The sequence below is a fragment of the Alligator mississippiensis genome, chromosome 1 (assembly GCF_030867095.1).
Source record: "Alligator mississippiensis isolate rAllMis1 chromosome 1, rAllMis1, whole genome shotgun sequence".
In the NCBI taxonomy this organism is placed as follows: Eukaryota; Metazoa; Chordata; order Crocodylia; family Alligatoridae; genus Alligator; species Alligator mississippiensis.
Window position 1 is genome coordinate 226920084 of NC_081824.1, and position 13517 is coordinate 226933600.

The 13517-nt window shown below is 42.8% G+C and overlaps 1 protein-coding gene across 2 annotated transcripts in view; it reads left to right on the forward strand.

The window, feature by feature from the left end:
- Positions 1-13517, forward strand: part of NAPB (NSF attachment protein beta) — a 49785-nt gene that overhangs the window by 20059 nt on the left and 16209 nt on the right. The window contains exons 2-5 of one of the 2 annotated variants that reach the window (XM_019491051.2): positions 4580-4659; positions 9675-9791; positions 12133-12179; positions 12372-12449. In XM_019491051.2, coding sequence (XP_019346596.1) covers positions 4580-4659; positions 9675-9791; positions 12133-12179; positions 12372-12449 — 322 coding nt within the window. Of the gene's footprint in view, positions 1-4579; positions 4660-9674; positions 9792-12132; positions 12180-12371; positions 12450-13517 lie in introns of those variants that run through there. The other variant, XM_019491052.2, reaches the window with a different exon arrangement.

Below are 13517 nucleotides of genomic sequence, written 5' to 3' on the forward strand. Positions count from 1 at the left end.
GACAAAGCTCAAACACACAACCCCCAACCCCTCTTTTTTTCCCCCTGCCAACTTAAAAAAATCCTATGTGAAGTTGGGATCTGGAGACCATTTAGATCAATGTATAATTAACATAATAGCCTGGTAAAATGAGAAATTATAGCATGTTGTGCTGTCCTCCTGGAATGGGATCTAGTGAGACTTGCATAGTCTGTTGGGGAATACTCGAAGAGCATTTCCTGTAAATGTGTATGGTGTTAGGATATGTACGTATGTGTTTCCTAAGCAGGAGTGTGTTTGAAGTAGTAATTAAATGAGTTTCTTGGTGTCCATGAATTCAACTTATTAAAGTACAACCTTGCTGTAAAAAATTCTCACCTGGGACCAAGAGAAGTTCATTAAAATAGGATGTTTTCACTATAATAGGGTTAGTCAATTTATTGTATCATAAGAGATTAGATTCTGCTCTTGGGATGGTTAAAAGTGGGGGCGTATTATAAACTGTGGTGTATAATTAGGTTGTACTGTGTTTCCATTTTACAAACTGAGGTTTGATTTAATTGCAACTTGCACTAAGTCTGTGCCACTGACTTGAATGTGGATATGTCTGTTTGGTTGGGGGTGGGTTCCTTTTTGGGGTTTTTAATTTTTTTTCATCAGTACTCTAGTTTGAGGTCTGTAGAAGACTGGGCTGTAGGCATCTTATGTGTTCATGGTGATCAGGCCACATGCAGGTTTTGGAACAGTGTATTGTGAGTTGTCCAAAGAATTGCCAGTGAATCAGTGACGGCTAGAGTTTGTTGTTTAACATCTTAAGAACTTCAGCACGTTAATTTAATAGTAGAGTCCTTGGCTCATAGCATCCCCTCCCCTTTCCTCCAACCAACAGTTCTTTAAACCACAGTTGCCTTGAGAATTTAAAAGATTGTATTTTACTTGTATTCTGTCCACAAAACTCCCTGGTATTTGTATAGAGGGTTTTGCATAGAACGGGGGAAGAATTATGGAACTAGTTGGGATTTGGCATTTGCAAGCTAAAATCTGAGATTGAAAACACTCGTATCAACAATGCTGGAAAAACTAATACTTGAGTTAAATGTAACTTGCTATACAGTATCTGTACCACATGGGTACAGATTGGGTGTATTGGAGAATGATATGTGTGCGCACATGCTTTTAAATAGTGGTTTATTTTAAATTCACAGAAGACTGGGCTATGCAGGCATCTTTTATATAGTTGGTGTGATAGGGCCTGGCTGTTGCCATCACATTTGTGAACAGGCCACCTGTAGGTTTCTGACCCAAATCCATACTCCTACTCTGCTCACTTTGTGGTGTAAAACCTTTGCAACCCACTTCTAGACTATCAATTCCATGGCTTAGTTTGGAACATCCATTAGTACTTCATCCAGTTTTGCTTGTTCTCCATCTTGGGGGGTATATTGTGCCCTTTTACAGCTGCCAATTTGAATGAGAATTGGAGTGAGTTTCTCTCTTGGGGTTTTATGTTTTGATATTTGGTTGTCTTTGTGGATGTAGGGTTAGGAATTATTTTCTTCCATCTCTGCTTCTCCCTTTCATTCCTTTCTTCCCACCTGGTCAGGACAGGAATGTCCTTAGCACACTGGGACACAGACAAGAGTTTTCCTTGCAGTCTGAGCAGCAAGACTTCTGGTGAAATGGATTGTTTCAAATTCCCAGGTCACCACACAGTCCCCTTGTAAAGACTGGGAATTGGTTGCATGATGATAAGTGAGGCTGTAACAATTTTTTGATTGCTTTGGAAAGCTCAAACTCGCTAGCGATTTACTGGCAATTCAGCGTTCAGTGAGAGGACTGTGCTGTATTTAGCACTGCAGATCATGATGCTTGGCCAGTTGCCCTCCAGTCAGCTAAAGCATCTGAAGTGAGAACACTGGGCTATATCTTGAGGCCTAGAGCAATGGTCCAGAGGGATACCTGTTTCCTAGAAGCTGAAGTCACGTTTCTGTGTTTGGCCCCAGGGCAGTTACTAGTCTGTTTTGTTAACAGCTCTTGGATGCAATGGAGTTGGCAGCAGGAGAAATGGAGAATCTAAAGATGACTCATAAATACACGCATTGGGTGCCTATACGCTAGCAGCGAGGTTGCTCCAATGCACTGTCATTGTTCTTTTGACAAGCTTTGGATAGTGTCACTGCCACCATTTTTAAGTGTGGGGATGCTGATATGAGATGCTCTGGGTGCTTTAATTAGAATGGCTCTTGGAGCTGCTCTAATTAAAGAGCCCCTTCCCTTGCCCCCTCGTGGAGCATGTGTAAGAACTGCAAACAGTGGGTGTTTATAAGTATGTAAAATCCTGGTCATGCTTTACCTCTGCCTGCCTCCTCCCTGCCTCGTGCCCATGGGGTGTTCAGTGTTGGCACCCTGAGACAGGCCTTTCTGCATGGGTACTTTACAGTTGCTGCTGAACACTGACTTTAGTTTTCCTTGGCATCCAAGTCCAGAGGGCACCTAGGGGCTTGCATTGGGAGAGTAGATGTCTTGGGCTTGTGCGTAAATAACTAACCTTAACCAGTTTGTAATGCAAGAGGGCAACTCTCCTCATCCTAAATGCTTCACACTGTCTTTATGATTCTGGTGTCTTGAAAACAAGCAGTTGTACATTTCTTCTGTTCTTGTTCTGCATGAACTCTCAGGGAATGAGCATTTGGTATCTGCCTACCTGCTCCTTATCACTGCAGTACCTGAGCATCCCCCCAGTCCTGAAGAGGTTATATTCTTGCAGTACCACTGTGAAAAGAGGGGGTGTGCATTATCTTTACATTTTACAGGCTTTAAGGAGCTGACTGCAAGGATAAATCATGTAATTTTGCCTACATTCCAGAAGGTTGGAATGCAGGAATGGAAGGTGGCTCCTGAGCCATGAAATCTAGTCATCTGCAGGCAACCATTTAACCAAGGATTCCTTAAATTGTTGTGCACAAGGGTTTAAAGACAAGGTACACTTGCTGGAACATCGAGAGTGCCCTACAGCACCCACTGCCTTGCTGCTGCAATCAGAGGGAAGTGCCCCAAATTTTCTCACATGTAGCATGCCCCAGAATATAATACGTATGTTGTTTTTGAAAAGCAGAATGAAAAAAAAATCTTTTCTTGCAGTAAGTAATGGAGTAGGGGAAGCTAGGCAGTCAGCCCTGCTTGTTGTTCTCCTTGTGAGTTGCCCTCAGCTTTTACTTTAACTTTTGCCCTTTCCCCTCCCTCCCTCTATGCAGAAACTGCTCTTGCCTTATTTCTCATGTACAACACACACTAACATTTTCAGCAGCTGTTTTGGGGGGAAAATGCATGTTGTTTGTGATAAAATACAGTAATTGGTGATATATGCCCACATGATTGTACAAGGACCATGCCCCATACTTCAAAACCCATATTGTCCATGCCAGTATAACCTGGTGAAGGGGGAGGGAGGGGGGAAAGTCCTTCCTGACCCTTAATTCGGTGATCAGTGTTATCCTGAGGGGAAGAGCAGGACTCTGTAGCTGGGAACTTCTGAGAGAGAGATATATATAGATATATATATAATTTATTTATTTATTTTTAAGAAACCAGCAAAAACATCAGTGCATCCTCATCAAAACCCATCAGCCTTGCTGTGGCTAAAAAGCTTGCTATTATGCCTCTGGCCCCATATGTTCAGATCCTAAAGTTGTCCCTTCAGCCAGTCCTAACATGCTAGGTTGTGGGTGTCGTCATGTTTTGCTGGTACACTGATAATGTGTAGTGAAAGCAGCAGAAGGGGTAAACCACTATGGAGTGAGACTATCTGTAAGTCATTGCTGACTGCATCTAAGCGAGTCTGGCAAAAAAAAAAAATCTGCAAGCATCTCCTTTACTGTAGTGACTAGCTCTCTTGGGCTTTTCTGACACTGCCACATGATCCTGTGCTAGAGACATCCCAGTGATTCAGGCTTACCCCACCCCTGGTGGAAGTTGCATCTTGGGCTTCAGTGGTTGCACTAAAAAAGGTACATTTGATTGGAGCTAGAACTTGATATGACTCAGAAGGGGAATACACTTCCCACAGACCCATACCAGAGCCTTAGCACAGAGGCAATTTAATGTGTAAAGCAAGGATCAGACCAGCCCCTTTATGCAATTCTGGCTACACTCGCAGGCAATTACTTTTTAGAAATGTGATGTGGGACAATTCAATTTTAAGCTCTGAACCCAGTTAATAAATTTTATAATGGACTAATGTTCTTAGGAATGGTGCCTTTGAGACAAAGCCAGCATGACCCAAGAAGGCAGAGGAATGTAATTCCTACAGTCTGGTCCCTGTTCTTGTGGGACTTGATGCTTCCATGGTTTCCTCAGGACCCCTATGCCGGTTATCAGAACTACATTCACATGACCAAGGAACACAAACCTTTACTTGAGTGAGCACCGTGAACTTGGATAGCCAGTAGGATGACTTGTTCACTGTTGTAAGGGTTAAGTTGGCAGAATAAATGAGAATAAAAAATCCGGCATTCTACACTGGGGTCTTAGCCTTTCTTTGAACGACTGTATTATACAGATGTGCAATGCAACTGACTTGCGTCCTCTCTCATTTCTCCAGGGGAAATACAAGGGTTGAAGAAGCCTGTGAAATGTATACCAGGGCTGCAAACATGTTCAAGATAGCCAAAAACTGGAATGGTAAGTGCTATTTATTTAAATGGTAAGGTTAAAGGACTGTAGGTTAATTGTATGAAATGATTTAAAGTTTTGAGATTTCTTTTGTAGAGCACAACGTCCATCAGCTGAAAAGTTACATGTAGGGAAGCAAGGTCAGGATAGCAATCCTTGGGGGCATTCAGCTTTTTTTCTTTTTTTACACTTCCCTTTGTGCTTTGTTTCTTGCATAATATGGCAGGGGGAGGGGGAAGAGAAATCTCAGAAATAACTAAGACAGCAAAAATGTAAGCAAAGCAAACCTTTTTATACCTAGCTGAATGCTGGTTTAATTTGTTAAGAACGTTTCAGATGGCTTTGTGACCTCTGAATGCTCAAGTGTTCTGTTACAAACTATCACATGTATGGTTCCATTTCCTAGAGCATTTCCATGGGAATTGTGACGATGGCAGTGTAATTTATGTATACCATCAAGCCTCCATAGGATCCTCTGGAATGAATTAAGTATCAGGAGAGTGAGAGGAAGGGAGGTGACCTAAATGCTTCCTATGTTGAGTTAACTTGGCTGAGTTCACGTTATGATTTTCAAATTGAAATGAGTTGCATACAAAGAAGCTGCTGAAGAGATGCTGCCCTGGGCTAGCTGGGAGGCTTTTTGAGGCTTGCAGAGTAAACTTTTCCTGGGGCCAGAGACCAAAGGGATATTCAAGATGAGCTGGAAGTCCCAAGGCACAAAGAGAACAGTTCTCCCCGGTGGTGCTGTAGAGAAGAGCTATTATTGTACAGAGCAAATAATCATTGCCCACATAGTGTTCGAAATGCTGTACCCCATATTCAGTGGTAGAAGGAAAATTTGCTGCAAATATAGAATCACTGGAAAGTAGGGCTGGAAGGGACTTTATGAGGTCATTTAGTCCAGCCCCTTGCCCAAAGCAGGATCATCCATTCCAGTCAAGTGTTCAAACTGCTCTTGAAAATTTCCAAGGATGGAGATTTCACAGTTTCTCTAAGTAACCTGTTCCAAGGTGTGACCACCCTCATAATCAGGCAGTTTCTCTTAAACTCCAGCCTAAATTTCTCCTGCTGCAGCTTGAGGCCATTACTCCTAGTACTGCCCCCTATGGCTACAGAAAAAAAGCACATCTCTATCCTCCCTATTATCTCCCTTGAAGCATTTGAAGACTGTTACCAAATTCTCTGCCCCCATCTTCTCCTGTCTAAATAATCCTAGGTCTTTCAGCCTTTTTTCATAAATCTTGCTTCCCAGGCCCCTAATGATTCTTGTTACTCTGTCTTCAACTCTTTCCAAACTTGTCCACATTCTTTTTAAAGTGAGAGGCCCAAAACTGGGCACAGCACTCCAGATTAGGGCTCCCCAGTGCTGAATAGAGCAGAAGAATTATTTCCCTTGATCTGCAAGTGACACTTCTGCTGATACAAACCAGTATGTTGTTAGCTTTTTTTGCAACCGGAGTATGCTATGGGCTCATTCTCCTTATGTTCTACTGTAACCAGTAGGTCCTTCTCCATAGTACTGCAGCATAGCTAGTCATTCCTCAGCCTGTATTTGTGCATGCAGTTATTCTCTCCCAAGTGTGGGACTTTCCACTTGTCCTTTTTGAATCTGGCCTGATTGATTTGTAGACCATTTCTTCAGTATTAGCCAGGTCATTCTGGAGCCTAGTCCTACCCTCCAGAGAGTCCACAGTTTCACCCAACTTGGTGTCATCTGCAGATTAGCTAAGTGTGTACTTGAACCCATTTGCCAAATCATTAATGCAGTTATTGAGTAATACTAGACTCGGGACAGACGCCAGAGAACGTCACTTGATATCTCCACCCAACTAGATGTTGAGCCATTAAGAACTACTTGTTGAGCATGATGATCCAACCAATCATGTATTGATGTTACAGTACTTTCATATAATCTGTATTTCCTTAACTTGTTAACAAGTGTCATAGGAGACCATGTCAAAAGCCTTGATAAAGTTGAGATTATATCACATCCACTACTTTTCCCCATCCGCTACGTCTGTTACCTTTATAGAATGAAATCAGTTGGATCAGGTAAGACTTGCTCTTGGTGAATTCTTTTTGACTCTTCCTGATCACCTTCTTGATCAGACTAAATGCTTAACAATAGATTCTTTGAGGACCTGCTCCATGATCTTTCCAGGTATCAAGGTCTGGCAGACTGGTCTTTAGTTCCCCTGAATCCTCCTCCTTCTGCTTTTTCTTACAGCTGGGCACTATATTTGCACTTTTCCAATCATCTGGGACTTCACCCAGCCTCCATGGCTCTAAAAGTATCTCAGCCTGTGCCTTTAGTACCCTCAGGTACATCCCATCCTACCCTGCTGGCTTGAAAACATCTAGCTTCTCAAAGTCATCCCATGCCTGTTCTTTCTCGTTTAGGCTATTTGTCTCCTTCTCTGTCTTTGCTGCCAACTACAGTCATCATCTGGTAGCAGCTGCTCCTATTTGTGAAGACTGAAGTAAAAAAGACATTAAATATTTCAGCCTTCTGTGCATCATCCATAACTAGGTTGCCTTCTGTATTCCATAAAGGACCTATGGTTTCTTTGGTCTTCCTCTTGCTCTTGACATACTTGTAGAATAATCCCTTTTTTATTTCCTTTAATGTTCCTTGCCAGCTGCATCTCAAATGCCTCAGCCTTCCTAATTTTCTCTTTGCATGCCTCTACAATATTTCTATACTCTTCCTTAGTGCTGTGATTAAATTTCCACTTTTTATAAAATTATTTTTTGAGCTTCAACTCATTAAAGAGACTGCTCTCTAGCCAGGCTGGCCTTCTGTTGGACTTTCCATTCTTCTGTTGCATCAGGTTAGCTTGTTCCAGCACCCGTAAAAGAGGCTTCTTAAAGCATAGCCAGCTTTACTAGATTTCTTTTCCCATCAGACTTGCCTCCCAAAGGATTCTGCAGTTAGGTCTGTGTGTTTGTTAAGGTCTGGGGTTTTTTATGTCTAGTGTCCTTATTCTGCTGCTCTTTCCTTTCTCCCCTTAGGATCTTGAACTCTAATATTATTTCGTGGTTACTGTCCCCCAAGTTGCCTTCTACCTTCACACTCTCAAACAATTCCTTGAGAAGAGCTTCCCCTCTCGCTGGCCTCTCTACCATCTGAATCAAAAAGTTATCCCCAACGTATTCATGGAATTTGCTAGACTGCTTGTGCACTGCTGTGTTTCCCTCTTAGCAGATGTCCAAATAATTAAAGTCCTCCACGAGAATCAAGTCTTGTGACTTGGACACTTCCATCAGTTGTTTAAACTCGTCCACCGCCTTCTCTTGGTTCGGAAGTCGGTAGAAGATGCCCATCATGACATCCCCACCGTTTCTCTCCCCTCTGACCATTACCCAGAGGCTTTCAACGGCCAAGTTACCTCTGACCTTCAACAGACTGACCTTCCCCTTTGTACTGCACCTCAGAATACATAGGAAAAATAATTTTCCAAGGTGACTTTGGAGGTTCTGTGGAAAGGATAACTGGGAGTTCAATACAATGGCATCTCTTCAGACTTCCACAAGCTGGGAATAAAAATGCCATATACTGGGAAGAAATCCCTTTGTTTCCTTTGGCAAATGAGACTGAAAAAGAGACTTTGCAGCTTTTTACCAGTGTGTGTAAATCATGCTTGAAAATGCAGCAGTATTGAAAGTCGATGGTAGTAGAGTGCCTGTTGTGTCTGAAAATTTTCCTGTAAATGAATTGAGTAGCACACAGTGAACTTGGGAACTGATAAATATCATGCTCGGACAGAAACAGTCATTGTAATGTCATCAACTTTCAAGGACTGGGGACTCTTCTGTTTTCAGGCACTTTGCATCAGCAGTTTGGCATCCATAGGGTGAAATGCAACTGCAAATCAGAGTACCATGTTCTATCACATACAACACCTCCAACCATAAGATGCACCTTGTTTATGAAAGGCATTATGAAGAAAATAACTTTTTTCCCCGAAGGTATGACTGCAGAGAACAGGGACAGAGCCTAACCTTCAGCTGACTCACCTTCCCTTTCTTAACTAAAACCCTAGCTGCTGCTTGCATCTGGTTTTCATGGGTGGACCTCTGATCTTGAAAAGAGCCAAAGAGCTATGAAATAGGAGGATAGACCAGAAGCCCTAGCAGTCAGCAGAATTTCCCTAATAAGGAAGGTTAGTTTCATTAGTGGAACCTCAAGATTAAAAAGGAGAGGTGATCTTTAATACCTGTGAAGTAAAAAAACAATGGGCCATTTAACACCTTCAGCTGCCTAAATGGCTACCAGCATTGTGGAGCAGGGATCAAAGCAACATCTTCTATCTTGAGCAAAAAATCAGTTTCCTTGCATAACGCACACTCTCCAAGTTTGGGGGCTTTTTTTAGGGGGGAAAAAAGTGCATGTATATGTGAAGAAAATATGGCACCTCCACACACCTATTGTATGCTTTCTGTGAAGCATGAGTCAAACTGCAGCTGTTGCCAGAGGAGCATGGTTCACTTCCTGAATTTCACATGCAAATTGCACCTGTGGAAGGAACAGACGGCATGATCCTAAATTTTTCAGTAAGCTGCTTTGACAACAGTATTTTCCAGATGCAGACATGAACATTGGTACGTGCCTTCCTTTTTATTGAGGGGAAGCCTGTGTCTGAGTAGAGCAATGTAGTTAAGCAGTCAACAGCATTTTTTACACTTGCAGTCAGGATTTTGCCTTTGAAAGTGGGTGCAGCCACAAATAGTTTTGTTTTTATGGCTTGATCTTGCACCATGATTAGCTTGATAGCACCATGATTTTGCATGCTTTAGGATAACAATACTCTACTTACTATGTTAATCAGTATTACCTTGTCTTAAGTCTCTCAATCCTTCCATGGTGCATGTGTATCCGACAGCACAAGCTTGATACTTGGGAGAAAAGGCACGTATATCATTGTTGCTGTATCTCTTTAAAATTCCTTGGGTACTTGAAAGCAGTCATACTCATCTTTATGCTGTCAGGACTGTCATAAATTTAAACCATATTTCTCTCTTAGCTGCAGGAAATGCATTCTGTCAGGCAGCCAAACTCCATATGCAACTACAGAGTAAACATGACTCGGCCACCTGTTTTGTGGATGCTGGGAATGCTTACAAAAAAGCAGATCCACAAGGTAAGGCAAAAGAAATACCATGCAAGGTTTTGCAAATTCTGTTAGCGGCATAGCAACAGGCATGCTGGGTTCTCTTTTTTTTTTTTTTTTTGAGCCACATATTTGATCTTCCCTGTAGTCTTCTGCACAGTACTGAGAAGTATAGTCTTAGACTATCAGCTCCTTCATGAAGAATGGAACAATTCATATTTTATTTAAGGTTCTGCATGTCGTGCTAAATTTTATTGTGTTTCTACCTGATTGATTTCAGTTTGTTGAAGTATAACTCCTTTTTCACCAGCTAGGTCACATTAGATCTGGTTTGGCCCATATGCACATCTGGAGATTTGCAAGTTTAAAGAAATAATATGCATTTGTTTCTGTTGTATGCTGTGAGCCAGACTATTCTGTTGATACTCGCATACATTTAGAGTGAATTGGGAGACTCCAGCAATTACTCTGGTTTTACTGTGGGGTAACTGGGAGCAGAATTTGGGCCTTGTCTCTTTCTAAACCAAGAAAGTTTAGGAGTGTGATAGATGCAGTAACCCCCAGCAGTGATAAGGGTGCTTCAGATCAGGCCACAGAGATCCTTTTTGACTTCCTGAGCAATCATCAGTTGCTATTCTGCCGGGAGACCCATTAAGCTTCCAGGCTGTGCAACGCACAAGTCTATTTCTCCCTTGTTAAGCTTCAACCATTGCTGGAACCATTTTTAGTTCTGTACCACGCCAAAGTGCCAACACAAAATGAGCCTTGTAAGCAATGCAGATAATGCCAGCTGTCTCTAATTCTATTTGAGTATTTTTACCTACTTATGGTTGGGACTTTTGGGATCTATTGTAAGAAATACCCAAGTAAATTACCCCATTCTGTTGTTGTGCTCAAGCCACTGCTGGTGTTTCTTCTTTTTGGTTTAAGTATTGAAACCAGAGATTGATCACTTACCTGCATGAAAGATGATCTGCACCAGTTATCAGTGAAACTTTTAAACTCCCTAAGCCAAACTCTGAGCTTTCCTTTCAGTGTACCATATCTACATTCTGCAGAGGTATGAGGTCTTGAGACTAAGGCAGTTGGTCTTTGAATAGATCTTAATCACATCTGAGAACTTTGCCTATTCCCTATGAGAGGCAACACAGCTAAATAGTAGGAGCAAAGATGCATTGTAGTATGGAAGTGCCCTTTCAGAGGATGAATGCACATCTTGGCTTCATCGTGTTGCACAACACGGACTAATAACATGTCTGCATATTTCGCAACAGATCATGTAGAGGATATAACATTCTTGTCGTTGGTGAGAACCTATGATGATCGCTCACCCCCAGAAAGAAGCAGGACTGTGACACAGTAACATATTACACACGTTTTAGGAGATTCCAGTTTTTGGTGGGGAGTGGAAAAGAGCAGGGCTGTGCAAAATTTTGCCAGGTGTTTCGTTTCAAAGCTGTTTTGACATGTCTTGAGCCTGAAACAGTGAAATTGAAACGAAACAAAAGGCTTCGAAACAACTTTGAAATGAAACGAGGGCACTCGAAACATTTCGAAAGTTTCTAAATGTTTTGAGTTTCAAAGCCAGGCTTACTTAGCTTCAGCGCCGGTCCCAGGTGGCAGCGGCAGCCTCCTCTCATCTGGCGCGCAGGTTCGGGGGCTTGCATCCCCGGAGGAGTCTGGCACAGCCTGGCAGCCCTCCTGGAGGTGCAAGCCCCCAGATCTGCGCCCTGGATGAGAGGAGGCTGCCATTGCCACCTGGGACTGGTGCTGGGCGCAGGCTGCGCCCAACACCAGGAAAGATTGCTGCTGTTGCTGCCTATCACTTCTAAATTTGCAAACAAACCAGTCCTAATGTGAGCTGCTTTTCTGTTTATATACTGAATAATATTGACAGAGCTCTTGTGAATTTACCAGCAGTAGGTATTCTATTACCCTGAAGTCTTGTTTCTTTTGTGCAGATTTTCAGAAGCAACATAATAGATCCTGAGGATAGGCAGGGCAAGGAAGGGACCATTTTTATTCGCGCCCTAGTTTTGAAGGTTTAATTATTTTCAATACCAAAATGTTGTCAGGACAAAGTTTTGCCTATGGGCAGTACGTTTCTCCATGAATTCTGAGTGTTCAGCTTGACCAGATGTTCAGGTATGGGTGCACTTTGTCCACACAATGCATCTCCTGAGGGCTTTGTTCGATCACTATTTTGGTCACATAGAATGTATGCCTGTATTTCCAGAGCCTGGGTAGGTGGCCACTTGAAGCCATCTATTTATGTTCGGTGGTCTGAGCAGACATGTGGAAGGTGAAACTGTTAAATACCTGGCTGTCTCTGCTGACTGTCGTTTTTTTTCCCCAAATGCTTACGTTGCAGAGGCCATCAACTGCTTAAATGCAGCTATTGATATTTACACAGACATGGTAAGAAGCAGCATTGCTAGGGTGGGGAAGCTGGGGGGGGCGTGAAGAACTGGTTGGTATCCTGTTGTGTAACAGCTTAAATGCATATCTTGCAACCTGGCTTGATTAACTACTTTTTTTTGTATTTTAAAGATGTACATACTTGAGAGAGAGAGAAAACCCTGTATGCGTCACCATTTGTGTTCCTCCTAGGGTCGTTTTACTATTGCTGCCAAGCATCACATCACCATTGCAGAGATATATGAGACTGAGCTGGTTGACATTGAAAAGGTAAGCCTTTTGCACAAGCAGGACTCCTCATTGTTACCATACTGCTTGTTGTGCTAACATGGTATTAGAGCTGTGGGAGATGGTTCCACATCATGCCTCTGCCTGCAGAAACTTCCCAGAAGAGTCCAGTTCATGACATTAGGGTCTGGCTTAGGTGTGGGTAACGTGAGTGAAGTTAGTGTGATTGATGTAATTCAGTGATTTAGCAAAGTCTTTTTTGGAGCTGTAGACTGCATCAGCCCTGCTTGAATCCCAGACTGGCTGGTGCAGTTGACCCAGTGTGCGGCCCAGCCACAATGCAAGCAAACCCCCTCCATTACTTGGCTGTGGCATGGTGTGTGCAAAGCACCCCCCGACTCTGCAGGCCAGATCCAATGGCTCTGGGGACTGTATGTTGTTGACCCCTGGTAGAAATTACATTGGGATCGAATCTCGGTAACTTTTGTGGTCTTTCCCTTGTGCTGTTCTCCCCTTCCCACCCCTTCCTAGCAAGTTCCTTTTCTTGTAAGCAGCAGTCTAAGCTTCGATTCTGGCCTGCAGGCCTGAAGCAGAGGGGTGCGTCTTTGATTCTGCTCTTCCTCTGTGCAGTGCTTAGAAGTGGCATCTCCTGTACAGTCTCCCAGACTGAGAGCTGCTCTTGGTTTACACTAGTGCTATACAAAAATCATGGACTAAGTATAGACATTGGATTTATGGTACATTATAACCTGCCTGCCATGATAAGCCCAGGTCACCTCTTTATATTTTACCAACTACATTTTATCACCAGGTCAGCATTGCCCTCTTTTCCCCCAGCTACCTCTCTCACACCTATTGTCTCCCATCCCCTCTAATCTTTGCAGCCACACATTTGCATTTTCACAGACCTGCATTTTGCATATTGGCTTCTACTTCTATTCCACCCAGGGGAGCGCACAAACACCAGCAGACTTTCCCTATGCCTGAAGAAGGGGGTTTGTGCCCTAAAGCTTGCAAAGAACAATTTTTCCAACTATTTATTTGGTCTAATAAAAGAGATCACATTTACCCAAAGACCCTTGTCTGCTCATAGTAGCAAGGATCTTATTT